General features: G+C 32.8%; 1 protein-coding gene across 1 annotated transcript; it reads left to right on the top strand.

Moving 5' to 3' along the window:
- Positions 1–1,384: 1,384 nt before the first annotated feature.
- LOC111428633 (uncharacterized) lies at positions 1,385–11,204 on the top strand. The gene is made up of 6 exons (XM_023064265.2): positions 1,385–1,494; positions 1,546–1,609; positions 1,686–1,750; positions 1,805–2,068; positions 9,839–10,022; positions 10,076–11,204. Exons 1-6 carry the CDS (start codon positions 1,451–1,453, stop codon positions 11,096–11,098), a joined length of 1,644 nt encoding a protein of 547 aa, XP_022920033.2. The 5' UTR covers positions 1,385–1,450; the 3' UTR covers positions 11,099–11,204.
- The last annotated feature ends 8,797 nt before the right edge of the window (positions 11,205–20,001 follow it).

Here is a 20,001-nt window from a genome sequence, read left to right as displayed (position 1 = left end):
TATTTCGTCGATGACCAAATACTAATAGCACACGACCAATATGATATGGAATACATAATCAGGAAGCTGATAGAAGTGTGAGTAAATGAGACCTAAAACTTAATATACAAAAAATGTCCTATATGTAGATGGGAGGATAGCAGCAGAACCTTGACCTAAACTATAAAAAGTGCATAAAATATACCAGAAAGTACAAATTTACTTGAGAGCACAAATAAGCAGCGACGGAACACTAGAATGTACAATAAAGTATAGAAACATACAAAGCAGAAAAGAATAGCTATTAAATCTATAACACTATAGTAAAAAGCATAATAACAAGCGATAACAAGTAGCGAATTGAAGGCTATAGAAATGAATTGCTGGCAAAGAGCAGCAGGCAAATCGAAAATGGATAGGATTATTAATGGCGCAATCCACGAGACATAAGTGGAGATAGATATAAGTTAGAGAAAGGAAATAGATAAAGAACTTAACAAAAGGGAAATAAAATGGAGACTAGAAATCGGAAAAATACAACTATCTTACTTTACAATTATGCGTAACAATTTAGTTATATTTGAAATTTGTCATAACAGAATTACAAGTGTCACAAGTGAGACTCGAGCTTGCACAATTTCCTTGTTAATACAATTTACGAAATTTGGCATTTGCTACTTGGAGTTTGCTAAATTTGTTAAGAAAGCAAAACTGCAAAAATCCTTTTTGAATTGAAATATATGACTGTTAACTTAAGACAATCTACGGAAACATTATATCACCGCAGAGACTCTGACGAAATACATATTAAGGTGATATATAACTAGAAATTTTACTTTTCTGTGTAAGTTTTGAGGTAATATTTAGTAAGGGTGCAATTTGTAGAATATATTATATTCCACCTATAATAAAGTTATATAAATAACCATTGAAGTACTCTCGAAAATTTAAACAACCCACATAAAAATAAAAATCTATTTTAATAAAACTAAATAAAACACTTTCAAAATGGATAACACATATCATACCAATAAACATAAACGATTTAAAATTTTCCCGTCCGGATTATTATTTGGATTTCATTTAAACCAATTGTTTAAAATATTCACAAACGAAAGCCCGTTATACGCTTACTACATTATCGTATCGATTTTCCATCAAATTCGTCTATACAAAAAAAAACGAATCCGTTCATTTGCATTCGGTTTTGAATTTCAGCTGGAAATCTGTTTCTGGGTCGCGACATAATTAATAATATTACCCGAAAAATTCCAATAAATCAACGTTTACGATTGAAATTCTCAATAATTAACGACCAATCCAATTTTGGTCGTCGAAATAGCGTCGATAAATTTTCGTAACTCCCGCGCGTTGCCGCTTGTGTCGCCGCCTATCGGCAGCTGAAGTAAATTTGACGTGAAACATGGCGTTCAAATGACATTTAACGTACCGTGATGTGTTTACCAAAAAAATGACCATAAATTACAATAATAAAAACGTACCTTGTCGTTCCAGGTAATATAACGTTTTTGTTATTATCAGATTTATTTAATTTTTAATTTTTAGGTTACCATTCGGGGTTCCAATCAATGATATATTTCCATCTGATGACATCCATCCTCATTTAAAAGTTAGACATATTGAAGATAACAATTGATTCCTATTTTGAGGTTATGTTTAAATCCGATTTTTATTTTGTATTATAGGCTACGTTTATAAGAGCATATCAAGATATAACATCATCAAGATTACCTATATTAGATATTTTGGGGTAACTTTTGTTATTTAAAATGGATTGTTTTTTAATTTTGTTTTATGTTGGTAGCAAGTATCAAGGCACAGTCGACCAACGATTGGAAGTGAAAAAAGCCGTGTCAGAATGCAGGCAAATGCCGAACGTAACCCCTCCTGGTGTTATATTATGGGTGATAAGGCATTTTATGGGATTATTACCCATCCCTTTACTTCCAAGTTATTCAGACGAGAAATATTTTAATTGGTATCAGTTAGCTAGGGTTTGCAAACAGACGTTTTTACAACACAGAATAGTTGATGTTAACAATGGATTGTTAACAGCAAAAATTGCTAAGTATGTATTTTCAGGATACGTACACATTTTTAGCTCACGTTAATAAATCCAATTTATTTAATTTTTTATTCGTTCATACAGAAAGTTTACTATTTTATACGCCCATAAAAAGAGCCACAAAAATGATGCGTTTCGAATTTTAACAAACGTGGTTTAATCTCTTTCACAAACTAAAATTATTGTAACCGAATAATTTGGAATTTTTTTACCATTTCATGTCGACTATGCGTTAAAATTGAAATCCTTTTTCGTTTTTTGATGTATAATACTCGACGTAACTTGTTTAATCAAATATGTTGGGATTTGTAAAACCAACATTATTTAAATTTAATCTTATTATAACCGTCACAAAAAAATAATATATTTTAACACTAAATTTATTAAACAAAAATGGTAGGTACAATATGACGTAGGTAATTGCCGCTCGGCTTCATAAATCAACTCACAATGTTATTGGTAATCCATTTAATCAACTAACATAACAACCAAATATACATTCACAAGCAATTGTATTGAGTGTTCTCCGAATATATTCATAATCGTTACGATAAACAACCAACGCGTAAACACAAGCTTCAATAAATTAAAAACATCGTTGATAAAGATGCGTTTAATACGAAATATTTGAAGCGTGTAATATTTTTGGTTTTAAAATACGACGTCTATTTAATATTAATTATTTTAAGTGCAAATTCATTGCTTCATTTCGATTATAATACAGTGATACAATAAAGAACACAAAACATAATCATAATATATCTTTAACTCAAAAAAGTCTACATAAAATTCTAAAAAAAAGGCTATCACTAGACCTAGAACTAAATCTTGTATGAAAACTTGAATGTTTCTACTTTTAGGTGTAATGTTAGTTCTAGAGACAGTGGTAAGTAGCGTAGTTAGCATAAGATATCATTATGTTGCATATTTTTATTGAACTAAAACTAGAACTAATACAAGACCTAGAACTAGAATAATTCGGGTTTAGCAGTCTTGAGAGACGTGCGGCTAAGCCCGAATGTTTCTAGTTCTAGGTCTAATGTTAGTTTTAGAGACAGTGGTAAGTAGCGCTAGTTAGCATAAGATATCACTATGTTGTATATTTTTATTTAACTAAAATTAAAACTAACACTAGACCTAGAACTAGTAAGTATCGGGTTTAGCCGTCTTGAGAAACGTGCAGCTAAATCCGAATGTTTCTAGTTCTAGATCTAGTGTTAGTTCTAGTTTTACACTGTCACTAGAACTAACACAAGACCTAGAACTAGAATAATTCGGCTTTAGCCGTATTGCGAGACGTGCGACTAAAGCTACTGCTGTAGCCTACACTTCGTAGCACAAGTCGAACTGTTTCGACTTCGTATTAAAATGATATAGACTTCTAATATCCTTCGTTTAAAAAATTCATTGAATTACATTTCAGGAGCTGAGATATCATTTTCTGGGGTGTATGTAGACTTTATTGTATCACTGTAAATCTGAAATTGTCACACTCATGTCACCTATGTTGACATCAGAGTCCATCACTATAAACTATAGAAAATACTAAGCTATTTTGGGATCGATGGAAAAGATCTAAAAATTATATCGCGAATGTATGTACTGGGATCAGGTAGCATACAGAACCATTGAAGAGAAACAGTCAAGTCCCATAAATATCTTGTGAAGAGTAAGGCAAGGATGCGTATTATCAACAAATACACAAATCTATCTGTCCTACTCAACGACCAATGAAACCACTCACAAGAGATTCGCTGTGGGATAGAGTGTGAAATTGGAGTCAGTTTTTAGAAACGGATTACTTACGGCAACTATAACAATTACACACCTCCGTTGTTACGTCTTCTCTGTCTTGGTGTATGAAGAACAATCAGAGACCTTGACGAAAACAACTACCAAAAACTTGATAGCTTTTGAAAAGTGGCTTTTCGCAGAATTTTAATAACTTCATGGCTAGAAGATGTATCTAATGAAGAAGTCTGTCAAAATGAAGAGAGACATTATAATTAATAACTACTATAAAAGCTCGCAAAATCGAATACCTAGACCATAATGAGGAACGAGAATAAAGGGTGAGGCACGGGAACCAAGTGGTTTTAGAATAATTATAAATTTTTTAGATTTTGCTGTTGACGAAATTTATTTGTAAAAAAATCTTTATAAGTACATAGGATTTCAATATTATTCACTTTTGGGAAATTAAATCTAGCATATGATGACCATTTTCGTCGATACATTGTTGAAGACGTTGAAGAAAATTGTTCTCCAATCTTTCCAACAGGTCTCTATTGATTTGACGGATCGCCTCTTTCAACTCAACCAATGTACTTGTGATTATGAAACAGGAGTCGAAGAATAACTATTGTTGCTTTGGCAGTGTGTGCCGTGGCTCCATCTTGCTGAAACCACAAATGCTGACTATCAATATTCCGTCTTTGTAGCTCGGGGATGAAAAATGTGTTCACCATGTTAACATTTTCTTCGAAAAAATAGGGACCTGATGATACCTATGATTTTCCTAACACGGACCAAACTGTAACCTTAGAGCTATGCAGTGGTTTCTCATGGAGATGTCGAGGATTAGCCCAATACCGACAATTTTGTTTATTGACGGCCCCATTAAGGTGGAAATGGGCCTTACCACTCATTGCCACTATAATGTTTTCATTTTGTTCATAATATAATATGTTCATAAGCATTTCCTGCGCAAAATGCGCTCGTTGGAGGTAATTCGTTACATTTGGCTTCTGCACAATCGCTATTTTCTAAGGGTGAAATTGTAAGTCTGTATGCAAAATCCGTCTTACAGTGCGATTACTGATTCCAAGTGCAACAGAACTTTCAACGTTCTCTGGGGTCCGCGCAGTACGTTGAGGACCGGGGGGTTCTTTTTTAATAATGGAGGCCGTAGTTCGAAGATTATTAACCCAGCGCAAGATTGTGTCATGCGAGGGAACACCATCATTTTGATGAATATTAAATCTACGACGTAACGCACATAGAACTGCGGTCACCGACTCGTTATTTTTAACAAAACAATCGTACGCAATGATTCGATGTTCTAGCGTCCACGATTCCATGATAGTAACTAACAGTAAAATGCTATAGGCCAACAAATGCAACAACACCTGGCGCACAGCCCTCTCTTCTATAACGAGGGAATAATAGCCCTTCCAAAACCGCTTGTTTCCCCTGCCTCACCCTGTATATGGTTTACTACAAAACATATTGCAATGGACGATTCCTGGGAAACGTGGTCTCGGCTGACAAAGAAATCTACGGCTCAAGAATCATAGGACGTGATTTTCAACAACAACAACAACAGGACCATTCATTAACTTAACTTCCCCTATCACTCCCCCCCCCTTCCTCTGTTCCCTCGTCCCAAGCACCTCCCTCATCCATCCCCTGCCCTCTCCCCCCTCTTCCAGAATCTACCTACGGTTCCTTTCTTCTTTTCTCAGCTCACTACATCCCCTCAATATATGTTCTAGCGCTCCCAATCCTCTCCGCACAGCTGACATCAAATCTCCACATCATCCGCCCAGTACCTGTTCGCTTTCTCCTCATTACGAAATCTGGGCACCAACCTTTTGCTTTCCTCACTCCCCTCCTTCACCAAGTATTTTCGTTATTATGCTGTTCCGTTATTAAGAAAAATATTTCTGTGCACATTTCTGTAGTAAGTTTTTTAGTTTCCTAGATATCCGATATAATCGGCGACATCTAGGTAATGTGTTTCCTGAATGATGTATAGGCCGAGGTGGTGCAATGGCCTGGCAACCATGATTGTCCGACCTCAATACTTTTCATTTTTACGACTCGCGTCGCTTAAAAAGCATAATGTACGCACGGAAGTTAATACTAAGCAAATATTGCAAAATCGGATACATGCTGCTGCCGAGATAATCCGCCAACACCCTGGTTTAGGCCGTAAAGTAAATATCACGGATATCTATGAAACAGAATATCTTTTACTACAATTTTTTTCACCTATTAATCATTATTCGTCATGAGGAATAAATCCCCATGTTTTTGCGTATAAGTTGATAATAATTGCCTATATTGCGGAATTGTTGAAGTTTTTCGATAGCATCTTCTAAATCACTACTTGCAGTCATTATTACCTATCGTCTATAAATAAGACTTCTTCATTGAATTCTTATTGTATCTCGTGTATGAAAACATTAAACAACGTCGGTATTTGAAACTGACTCAATAATTTTTACACAAAAGATACGTTCTTGAAGATATGTGAGAAGAATTGCACTTAAATACTCATCCAATCCTAGGTATAATAGTTTAAATTTAACCGCTCTAACCACACGGAATCAAATTGTTTATTTTCAAATCCTCTTTCGATAAACTCACTAACTCGTTTTAGCTAATGATCCATTGACCTTCTCGAAATCCAAGTTGGATGTCGAGAATTATATTCTATTAGCTTCTTGAAGATCTTGAAGTCTTTGTAATATTACATTTAGGGAGTGTTGAGAGGAGAGTGCACATACAGAAGTAAACTCCTATCAATACTGTTTGATTACTTTTGACTACTTTGACATTCTATTAAAGCTGATTAGTATTATAAGCATAACAATATGTAATATAACAAGTAGAGTCAAGATTGGTGAGAAAATCGAAGATACTGAAAAATTCCCTTTTTCCTATGTGTAATAATGTCTTATACTGGCCCTGGAAAGCGTAATAAGGAAGATCAGCCCGAACACAGGATCAACGTTAAACTGCTGAAAACAAATCATATATAGATGAGTCCTTGAAAGCGACTGATAAGAAAATAGACCTGAATAGGAAAGCAATGAAAAAAAAACAAACTCAAAAGTGGAGAGCAGACACGAACAACTTTAATGTTGCACAAGAGTCCACGTATCTAGGATCTAACATGTCACATACCAACGACGAAGCAAACAATGTAATTAAGAGAAAAAATGTAGCATATGAGGCATGTTACGTCACACTACCCATTGTAAGTTCCAGAAACTTATCCATATTAACGTATGGAGGAGAAACGTGGTCACTTAGACAAAGAAATGCATAGAGACTGGATACACTAGACAGGAAAAGCTTAACTCTTTAAAGATTAAGATGGTATACAGGGTGGTTCAACTTTTAATCGGGAAACTTTACTACGACGTAGTACTTGCCAAAATAACACATGTTTTTTATATGAAGATAGGGTCACAGCTCTTTTGTTTTACAACTGCGTTTAAATGATTTTATAGATACACAGTTTCTGAAGCTGTTTGCATAACAAACTCGATTATTTTCATTATGTGGCGCCACCATTGTTCATAATTATGACAGCGCTAACTCAGGATGTAAGGTCAATTTATCGCAAATGGATCCCTTCTAAACTTTTGAACACTTTACCACAAACACTTTTTTGACGACATTATACGTGAAATGAGCCAATACAAGACTTATCTACATCATCATGCTTGCTCTACAACTCGTTGTGCTTCAACCTTTGCACTTTGATAAATTTGCCTAACTCTTGTTAACAATCTAGAAGATATAACTCGAAGTTATAACGCCAACACCAGACACCGTTATCATTAACAGCGCCATATATTCTTCTAAATACGTTCCTCTCGAGTCTCGTTAGTGTCTCGTGGTCTTTTTGCCCTAAAGTCCACTTTTCCGACATCATCGTTAAAAACTTTACAGGAAACCTTCCTGAGAGATATTTATCATTGCTACCAGATGAGAAGGTATATTGAACTGCGACACGTTTTTAATAATTTTTTAGGAATTAATCTATTATCTGATCATTGATCATATACTACACGCGGATTTAGAAATTCAAATTCAAATGGCTACTAAATCCGGTTCGGCCCTGAAAGGGTTAAGAAAAATACTGGGATTAATCAAGGATGAGGAGCTCGCATAAACCAGACTACGATGGGGAAATGAGATGCGGAAATATATCAGGAAAATGTTAGCCAACTGGAAAAGAACATCAAAAGACGAGAATTGAAGAGACCAAAGTTAGAGTTGCATTGTAACAGCATTAGATGGATGGAGAGGAGAGTAATAGAACTGTGTCATTTCGAACTTGTTGCAACATGCCATCCGAAACGTCAAACAAAAAAAAAAATTAGTTCCAGTGATAGTCCTACTATTAGTTCTAGTTTTAGTTTAATTAACATGGGCCGTGAAGTCTTCGTACTTATAATAGAACTGTAATTAAACACAATACTCTTCTTCTTTCTAAGCTTTTTAAACATTAATATTTGTACAGTTTCCCAAACCGCTAGGAAATAGCCAATTTATAAACACAAATTAAAAATTATATGGCATACATTTGTCAATTTGTAAAATTAGCCTCTTTGTTAGGTAAGTTCGTAAGACTTACCTTGTTGAGTTTCTGATTTAAAAAAGAAGTTCAACGGTTATTAAAGCCTTACAAATTTCCTTACTGTTAATAATGTTAGAATTTATACAAGTGAATTGGACATTTTTCCTTGTTAGTAAGTCTTGTCATCTTAGTAACTGATAAATTGTAGTTTTTAAGCTATAATTTAATTTTATACTCAGATAGTAATGTCACATTTTAAAGGATGCTTGAGAATAAGTTTCATTTCTTGGATCTTGATAAGTATAAAATTAAAAATTTTTGTTTATAATATTTAATCACTTTTCGAAATGTGAGATTAATTTTAAGCTTTTCTTAATCATGCAGTTGTAAATTTACTAACAATTTGAGATTTTAAGTCATTAATCTCAACGTTTAAGGCACTCTCCAAGAAAATCATCAGACAGGCAGTGATAAAAGATCTGAGGTTCGTTAAACATTTCATTTGTCGCTATGCTACCCGAAGACAACAAAATTTGCTTTTGATCGCCTACAAAAACTCGTGAAAGAAAACTCAATCTTAAAACCAACCTTTACGACGTGTTTTAAGCTCACCATGAAAACTGATCTGACCCAGTTGAAAATTCTGGCTCTATCCAGGTGTCACGTTCTACAAATTTCGAGTTTAGCTCTAAAATAAGGGTACTCGTCAATTGTTTAATAAATTGTCCATACAAGTCTGTACTATTTATAATAGAACTCAAACAATCAATATCAGGGTTTTGAAATTACAGGTTTACTTCCTAAATTGAGGTAATCAACGGTCATTTAGCAAGTTATCGATACAAATCTATGATTAATTTGTGATAGAACTCAAAGAATTGCTTTATTACTGGTTTAGCTAGAAAATAAGAGGATTTATCGAACATTTAGCAAGTTGTCCATGTAAATGTAGAATTCATTTATGAGAGAATTCAAAAAATTGTCTCAGTCAGGTTTCAAGTTTTATACACTACGGGCTTAGCACAAGAATAATGTTGGAACTCATTCATCATTTAGGAAGTGGTCCATGCAAATTTAGGTTCATTTGTGATAGAATTCAAACAATTGCTGCAATCAGGCTTCACGTTCTAGAAAGTTTGGCGTTCCTTCCAAATCATTTGTACTCATCGATTAGCAAGTTATCTTTATGCTGTTAACACCTGGTTGGTCCTCTAACTCTTACCATAGATTGTCGTGTGTTGATTTATCTCTAGGTTGTCTTTGTGTATGCAATCAATAATATTTTATGCCTGATCCGGTGAGACGATGCCTTACACAAAGAGTTTGGAAAATTATCTATGAATAAACCTCGAAAATTAAATCGAAAAATAACCAATAAAAATATATTGCTAATGTATTAAATTTTATAAAAAGTGCCAAATTTCACTAAATTATTAATAATATTCATTATATTTTAGAGATTTATTAAGACTACCATCATCAAATCTTCTGTTATTTGCTATTCTTGTGCAATTTATTCGTTTAATTGCATCAAATAAGTACGCAAAAAAGCGATTGAATCATTTAACTGCTTATTACATGGTAAGATATTTTTGTTCAACACTATTTTTACGTCCATACACACCAGGAAAATTAACAAAGGTAAAATAATTAATTAATCAATTATTTAATTATTTAATGCTATTATTTTTCAGTTGGATAAACAATATTTTCCGTTATTATTATACATCGTTTTAAGATGGCCAGAAATCCAAGCATTGTTCAAACAAAAATCAAAACTTATAACATCACCGCAATTTGAAATACCCGAAGAGTTAATTAACACGAAAAAAATCTATTCTTTAATAACGAAACGTTACGTCGATGTTTCTACTCAAACCGATATCAAATTGTGTTTGTTAGACCGAATTTCTGAAGTTAGTTTTGAAACTTGCGATTTTTTAAAAGATGTAGGTGTTCAAACTTGTCATTTTCGCGAACCAGAAAACCTCGATTTTGAACGATCAAGTATGTTTTCTGAAGATTTAAGCTTAACGAAACTATGCGGAACGCAAAGTTCTTTGTCATTGATTAGTTTTGATGAAGTTTTTAAGAATGTCAACGAACGGGGTTCATCACCAAGAGAAATTGGGTGTAATACTGAGTATACTCTTCCGATTATTTTAAAATTGAATGAAACTTCTAAAATTGATCGGGGTGTTAACACAGAAAATTTGATCAATTATGGTTGGAGTACACCAAAAAATTGTATTACACCGGAAGGTGAATATATTTATGATAGTTACGATACGTCCATGTTAAATTTAATATCGCCTAAATTACCGGAAATTAATGATAACAATAAAGAAATAATGAAAAAAATTTCGAAAATCGGATGGACTTACACCCCACCAAAAAGTAACACTTTAATCGAATTAAATAAAGATAATGAAGAAAATTTAAACAATTATACGCTTTGTTATGGATCTAAAGAGCTATTAGATGTGGATATAAAAGAAACTGTTTCGCCAAAAAATAATAATCTAAATGAAGAAGAAAATGGCCATTCTGTGAAAAGAAAACGTAGTAATTTCAGTGTCGCTTCGATTAAAAGCAAATTAGATTTTTTGAAGAAATTTACCCCTAGAAAAAACAAACTTAAAACATCTAATAGTTTAGAGGAAATAAGTAATATTAAATATAAAAAGATGACATCTAAAAAATCTACTACGTTTTAAATACCTTATCTTATTAATATTAATAAGTTTATCAATGAATCAATTTTTTATACATTTACTTATATATTTTAAAGTTTTTTTTCTAAATAAATAGTTGATCTTTGCACTAATTTGTTTTTTTTACGTCACATTTTTAAATGTAAATTACACATTTTATGTGGTTTAAAAAAATTCTTGTCACGTTTTGATGAAATAGGATGCTTTCCAATATATTTTGAAAGGCCAATTTTGAACGGTTCATCTCCTTAGTAAGATGACGAGGTCGTAAGATATGCGCAAATCGCTTCTGATATACTTTAGGAAGATTGGCACACCGCAATTTGTATTTAAGAATGAGTTTAAATCTTTGGTACTACGAAAGCTCGTTTTAAGCTATAACAAGAAACATTTTATCTTATTAATCTAATTATTTTAAAATTATTGAAATTTTTGAAGATAACTTAAGAATAATTTATCATTATTTAATATTTCTTTGTTGCATTTCTTGATAATATTTACCACATATTTAGCAGAAATGCAGTACTTAAAACGTAATAAAAGGAGACTAGACTTGTAAAAAGATTTTTAATGAATACCTCTAATGTTCACAAGGTGATTTCTGAACCACTCTTGGATTCGATGAACACGATGTTTATAGCCATTGTTTTGATGAAGAACCCAAAAAATTTGAGTGGGGCCTCATGGTATCCACGAAAATGTCTCTCTATTCTAATTCAAGAGCTGTGTTCTGCATTGTGTTTGATATTAGGAATGTATAGAAGTACCCAACGTATCTAAGTCCTTTGAGGGTTCTTATTTAACACATTCCATCGCACCGGAAGAGGTGATACTTTAATCTCTACATCTTTTCGTCACTGTGTTCCTAGGGTCGTTCTATGCTTGCTTCTGAATAGCTCTATCTTTCATCCTAGTCGTATATTTTAGACTTCTGAATTTTTTCGTAACCCCACGGTTATCTCTATACTTATTTGTATGGAAGATATTGAAAATTACCGATGAATTGAGTTTAAATTGAATTGGTTCTAATTATCTCCTTGTGGTAACCAAAGTGTAAGATTTTGTAGTATTTCAACAAAAAAGGAATAATAATAAACAATTTTTAAAGTAAATAGAAAACAAACGAGTTTCCTAAAAAATCTGAAAGATCATAAAATATGTTTAAAATTACCAATTTGATCTTCTGCAGAAATTTGGAAATACCAAAATGTTAGAACCTGGTATTGATTGGGTGTGCAAGTTACAAAATTAGAAGCAGTGTATGCTAAATGATGGTTGCCTTTTGTGCTATTGGTGGAATTTGACGTTTTATGAAATGATATGGACTGATGTAAAAATACATTTCTAGGATGGAAATAAAAGAAAATGTGATAGAAATGTAATAAAAGAAAAATTCAACTCGGGAACATGAAAATTAGCAGTCTTGAAGTTTTCTTTAGTTTTGCTGAGAAAATTATAAGTCTTTGTAGGTACTGAAACATTATTATTAGTAGAAGTTTCCTGGTAGAGGTGTGTTGTGAGTGGAAAAGGAGCTAAACTGCAATGATAGAGACACGTGCTCTTATCTGCTCATAATCTACTCTCTGATGAAAGAACCGATTACTCAGTTTTTGACATCTTGCTTAAAAGCAGGTAAAAATGGAAGTGCGTCTTCGTATTTTCATTCTGCTGATACTGCAACCACAGTGATTCCCTTCTTTGTTTACAACTCTGTAGAACTGTAAAAGTATAACATAACGATAACAACGATAAAAATGTACTACTTTACCTACATATTTTTATGTTATTCCTTTACAGATACAAAGAGTTGTAAACAAAGAAGGGAATCACCGTGATTGAAGGTTCTTGAAGTTCTCTTATCGGAAAACAAATCCGACCAAAGCTGCCATAAATACTCTATAATGAAAATACGAATACGCACTTCTATTTTTACCTCCTGTTATGCAAGATGCCAAAGATCGAGTAACATCCTTTCATCAGAGAGCAGATGATAGCGACGATGACAGCGAGTTGGAAGAGTTGTAATCATTACATCTCTTCCACTAACAACAGACAAGACACACCTATTGAAAACTTTTACTAATAATAATGTTTCAGTACCTATGCAAGGACTTACAATTCCCCCAGCAAAACTGAAGACAACTTCAAGATTGCCATTTTGAAAAACCGTGATGACTAGAAAAATTCTACGTGCACCATTGGATTCCACGTGAAAAAATCTATTAGAACCCGTTTTTTACTAAGTTTCCGGATAGCCGAGATACAGGAGGTGTCTGAAAATCGTAAATTTCAAACACCCCTGTATATCAATGACTATTTCATTCATATCGTTAAGAGCCAATAAGAATTCGCGGTTTTCCGTCAATTGCGAGTATTTCAGTGGTTATTTGGCCGTAACCATGGAGAACGATAATACGAACCTTTGTATTATCGCTGTAATACGAACCTTTGTATTATCGCTTGTTTGACATTTAATTAATTTCGAGACATCCATGCATGTTTCCATAACAATCAATGTAATTTATTAAAAAAATATAAATATTCTAAAAATATGTCTATTTTTTATTCATGAAATAGTCTAGCCATATACAACACGACAATCGAAAATACACGAATCTCGACGTATTGCCTTAAAAAACACCACTCGACCTTCGGTCTCGTGGTGTTTCAGGCAATACGTCTCGTATTATCGAGTATTTTCGATCGTCTTGTTGTATAATATATGAAAATTTAGTTTGCGCCATTGTAAATTTCACAAAAAAGTAGCGCAGGTTCGTGAAAGCCGCAACTTTCTATCTTTCATAATAACTAAGATACCCTGCAAACACATCGAAATTTTGACACCTCAAACACATCAAATATCTCCTTAATTAACTAATCAATTTTAGTTATCAACGGCTCGATCGAAAGTATGATCCACAATGAATGCGAAGGCGGAAAAGCCCGTATCTAGCGAATAGAAGTTTAGCCCCCAGTAAGAAAAAAATAATTTTTATTAAATTCGCTATAACTAAAGAACGGTTAGACGGATTTTAATGTTTTATATCTCAAACGAAAGCTTGCCTCTGCCTGAATAATTATGTCGAAATGCCCGTTCGAAATATTTAAGAATTTTGATTAAAACACAAAAACTACTTAGTCAAATAAGTCAATTATCTCCTAATAATAGAATTGAAAACGACTCACCGATTGGATGTTGTTTCCTTTGGATTTTATTTCGAAGCTCAGCTGAAAAGCAAAGATAAATAATTTATTGTGACAAAAAAATTAATTAATACGATACCTTATAACCATCCATAGAATAGCAATCCGATGATCTCAACATCACTAATATCACCTAACACTTAGCATAAATATTGCACGTATTTATCACTTAATTGAGGTAATAAGTTTTATTTTTCAAAACTACGTTATCACCCTTAAATGCCCGCATATCAACTAAAATGCGTTATTAGCGAATCAACTTCCAAACATCCCCTCCTTAATTTATTGTGTGAAGAAAGAATACTGGAGGTGAATAAACAAAAAATGTAAAGACGACGGGGCGAAGCGGTTTTAAATCGTTTTTTAGTTTTAAAACTCAACCTTTCAATAAAAAAATTACCCGTTTTCTCGAAACATTTCAAATAAAACTTACGTCATTTTATTATAATAAAACGCACTATCGAATTTTAATGGTTAACACTTCCTGCACCATTAAAACAAAGCACCCAAGACGTTGGATTATGCATCATCCCTTATTCTTTGTGTCATGAAATATAAATTTAAAAAAATCGTATCTCAAGAACGAATTGAGATATCATAATGAAATAAAGAACATTTTAAAGCAAATTTAATGCGCTATATATAATTTATATTTTCTATAAACATCGTTGTTATGATACAGCCGCTCAAACACGATACCTAAAAAACTACTCATTCGATTGACTTGAAATTTGAACTGCACTTTCAAATAGAATCTTTTTATCGTGTGACCTACAGAGAAACTGATACGATATAAACATATGTTTTTTTTTTGCAATAAATTTATCGATTTCATGAACGATTATCTTAATTTGACTAGGCGCCTTTTTGCTAATAATGTTTTTTTGCTTAGTTGTAGTTCAAACGATAATCACAAGTATATAGAAAAGAACACCATTTGATTTTTGAGTTTCAGATCATTTCAAGGAGAATATTGTGTCAACCAGCAACTTAGACAATGCACGCACCAACTTGGTTGAGGGACAATGTAAAGATTATTTTCTATAAACAATTCTTTTTAAACAAGTAAATATATCATATGGAAAAAATTAAATTGAAATACCACATAATTTGGCAGCCAAAAATTCCCAAAGAAATCATTTTATTTGATACAAAAAAAGAGACTCCCCCCTTAAAAAGCTTGAATTAGATTATACTAGTATTATTTGGAGTGCTTTACACTCAATTTCAAATTATTTCATGTTTTGACAATGTTAATAATTAAAGCTTTATAATTTTTCAAACACAAAATGTAAAAATTTATTGAATGGTACCGTTTTTCAAGCATAAACCCAATGATTAGCGTTCAAACGGTTTTTATCTGGCAACATTACACCGTTCAAATCGCGAATTATCGCGATATGTTTTTTTAGTAAATTAATAAAATTGAAACCGACTCACCGAATGGATGTTGCTTCCCTTGGATTTTACTTCGAACCTCAGCTGGAAAGAAAAGATAAATTAATTTATTGTGACATAAAAAATGAATTAATACGATACCTTTTAACATCCATAAAATAGCAATCCGATGATCTCAACATCACTAATATCATCTAACACTTAGCATAAATATAACACTTCTTTATCACTTAATTCAAGTAATAAGTTTTATTTTTCTAAACTACTTTATCACCCTTAAATGCCCGCATGTCAACTAAAATGCGTTATTAGCGAATCAACTTCCAAACATCCCCTCCTTAATTTATTGTGTGAAGAAGGAATACTGGAGGTGAATCAACAAAAAATGTAAAGACGACGGGGTCAAGCGGTTTTAAACCGCTTTTTGGTTTTAAAACTCAACCTTTCAATAAAAAACGCACTATCGAATTTTAATGGTTAACACTTCCTCCAAAAGAATCAGGTGCCCAACAAATAATTAAAACAAAGCACGCAAGACGTTGGATTATGGATATGCATGATCCCTTATTCTTTGTGACATGAAATATGAATTTAAAAAAATCGTATCTCAAAAACGAATTGAGATATCATAATAAAAAACAGAAAATTTTATGAAGATTTAATGTACCATAAATCATGTCTTATCTTTCGTAAACGTCGTCGTTATGATTTTTTAAATCCAACTCTGTATATTTGATATACAGTGTGTCGCCGGATAGGTGAAACGACTCTTATGAAAGGTAAAATTTTTTCGATATTAATTGTCATCTTTTGGGGTTTAGCCCTGCTTGATTAACGACTAATTTTGAACATATTATCAACTTTTGTGGTTGGTAAAGTACCTTTTCTGTTTACAGTACGTGAAAGTGGTACTAAGAAGTTTTGTTCAGAATGAAAAACTATGGCCATACGCAAATTTTCAGATTGATTGGGCTACTTTGAAAAAATCCATATCAAACAATTTTAATTCTAACAGACTGCCATGGAAAAACAAAATTGCTTTCAAAATTGATTTTAAATACAATGTTAACATTAGAGGAAAAAGTTTACGTGATTCAGTGTTATGGAACCGGGGAAAAACCGATAAATATGGTTATTATTAATTTAAAAGAAGTACCTGTTGGCGTTTAATCAAAAGATTTCTTACAGCAGGAAGTATTCACTCTAAGAAAAAAAAATTATGATGAAACTGATTAACTATGACTAACTGTTTTCTTTTGTGGGCGAACACACACTTAATTTTTTGTGAACATTTTCAGAAGAAGAATTTTCAGAGGTTTGTTTATTTCTCCCAAATAATCTGAATCTCAAAACAAAAAATCGTAATAAAGTACTATTGACGAAAATAATAAACAATGTGTTTTATCAAAGTAGGCCGATGATTCCGAAAATTTGCATATGCTCATAACTTTTCATTGTGAATAATATTTCTTAGTAACATTTTACCATACTGTAAACAGAAAAGGTACTTTACATGACACACAAGAAGTTTTCGCTTCACTGGCAAGGCTCACTTGTTTTTTAAAAGTTGATAATATGTCTTTAACCAAGCAGGGCTGAACCCCAAAAGATGACAATTAATATCGAAAAAAATTTACATTTTATAAGAGTCGTTTCACGTATCCGAGGACACACTGTAGATATGAAATATAAATTTTGAAAAGAGCATCCCTTTTTCATGCAGAAAAAAATCGATTTCTTTTTATTGCGAAATTTTATAGTTTAGGGTTTGGATCGTCGATGGTATTCTTTCTAATCGACCCCTAATTTTATATTGAATGACAGGAAACCTCGCTTTTAATTGCCCGAAACAACGTTCAATAATGACACGTTCTCGACAGAAAATGTTATTATAATTTTGCTACTGTTGGGTTGTAGGATTTCTCCAGGGAGTCATAATCCAAGGCGATATAGAGTAACCATCATCTCCTAACAATACAGATTCTTCTGTACTGTTTTTGAGAATGTTATATGTTAGAATTTTTGAAAATTCTGCTATCGTGTACAGACAATGACCATTGACAGTCTACGCTAGTAAAAATTACTTTTGCATTATATGTTTCCTGTACGTTAATACAGAGGTATCCTTTTCGGTTTATACAGGCTGTCCCGAAACTCAACGTCAAGCGGGCACCGGGTGTGAGGCCAATCCATACCTGTTCTGGTAAAAATAAGAAAAAAATTCTTTGTCTCTTAGTTAAGTAGTAATAGACATATTTTTGAAAATGTTAAAAATCGTTCCCGTACATCATATCATTAGGTACTACGGTCAGAAATGTTCGCAATTTAATAGTGATTTTTTTAATAATGTATTTCTCATGAACCATGCTACTATAGCAGTCACAAATCGAACAACAAAAGTCGTTAGTTTTGCAAGAAAAAGTATCAGTTTGATTGAGTTAAGTTTGAAAGAATTTATGTCTATTAAGTTTGACACACGATTTCTAAACAAAGGACTAGTGCAACACCCTTGGCAAGTTATTTTAAAAGATGGCCTGTTTAGTCAAGATTCCAAAATGGTATAACACTTACCATTTTTCTTTTCCTAAAAAATATTATTGCCTGTTTTTCTGCCAAAAACGCGTTATTTAAAAAATTCTTACTTTCGTATGTTACTTGTATTTCCTCCAAAATGATTTAACAACTTTGTTAGAAGATGTGCTACGCAATATCTACAGAGAAATGTGGTTTCAACAAGATGGTTGCCCAGCTCATTATGCTTGTCCTGTACGGGATTGCATAGAGAATACCCAGAAAGATGGATTGGGCATCGTGGTTCGATTACGTGGCCTCTTCATTCTTTGGGTGTAAATGCCCTTGATTTTCTTATTAGGATTGCATAAAAGAAACAGTGTATTAAAAACCGATTGAAAATCTTGCCGAACTGCGCCACAATATTTATACAGCAGCAGAAGAAATAAATGCACAGATTTGCACAACTAGTAAAAAGGTCTTTTCTGTGACGATGCAGAGTTTGTATTAGTGCCGACGGCAAATAATAAAAATAATGCTATAAAATTAATACTAAACAAACTGGTTTGTTTAATTTTGTCTTTAAGTTAACCTTATTTGAAAGAGACTTTTTGCAAGACATAACGGCAACCATCTTGTTGAAACCACATTTTGTAGTTCGTAGATATTGACTGGCACATTTTCTAAAGTTAAGAAGAAATAAAAAGTAAATACAAATAATATACGAAAGTATGAATTTTTTAAATAACGTGTTTTTTGCAGAAAAACAGGCAATAATATTTTTTATGACAAGAAAAATGGCAAGTGTTGTACCAGTTTGAAAACTTGACTAAACAGGCCATCTTTTAAAATTACTTGCCAAGGGTGTTGTATTACTCCTTTTTTTAGAAATCATGTGTCAAACATGATTCATGTGTTTGATTTGTGACTTCTACAGTAGAATTGTTCATAAGGAATACATTATTAAAAAAATCACTATTAAATTGTGAACATTTCTGACCGTAGTACCTAAGCATATGATGTACAGGACCGATTTTTAAAGTTTTCAAAAATATGTCTATAACCACTTAACTAAGAGACATGGAATTTTTTTCTTATTTTTACCAGAACAGGTATGGGTTGGCCTCTCACCCGGTGCCCGCTTGACGTTGAGTTTCGGGACAACCTGTATATTCATCTCCGAACTCATGAAACTTTGGAATTCTAACATTTGTGCAGTCTATCGCACCCATGGCAGTTGGAAAACGATATCTCTCTGACCATAACATTTTAGTTTCTACAAAATCTTCAGCACTTCTAGGAAATCTAATGAAAATATTAGCTTTTTCCAAAACTGCATGCTTTACGGAAGTAAATGTCTTACAGACAGTACTCTGATGAATACCGAGTTCTTCAGCTACAGAATTTTGAAACCCCGGATCGGATAATTGTCGCAGAAAGATTTTCATCTGCTGTATAGGTGACAATGCAGCACCTCGCCTTTCACCACTATCAGTCAAAAAGTAATTTGCTAACCACTCAACATTTTCGCGAGCAAACCGATATAACTTTCTGACATCATCGTCTCTGTAATTTTTACGTATACTATATATTTTTCGTTTACGCATATTCATATTAATCATTTTTAATTATGGCTGAATAATTAAAAAGGTTTAAATGAATAGGAACTCACGTGTATGCCGTAGAGATTCAACGTTGACTGTACAAGCAAATGATTCACACTGAGAAAAATGGTTTGAATACATAACTAGGTACTTCAAATTAGTTAAAAAATTCAGAGATAAGTTGTCTAC

The sequence above is a fragment of the Onthophagus taurus genome, chromosome 7 (assembly GCF_036711975.1).
Source record: "Onthophagus taurus isolate NC chromosome 7, IU_Otau_3.0, whole genome shotgun sequence".
NCBI classification, from domain to species: Eukaryota; Metazoa; Arthropoda; class Insecta; order Coleoptera; family Scarabaeidae; genus Onthophagus; species Onthophagus taurus.
The sequence above is the reverse complement of the archived record's forward strand: the minus strand, read 5'-3'. Positions and strand labels throughout refer to the sequence as shown.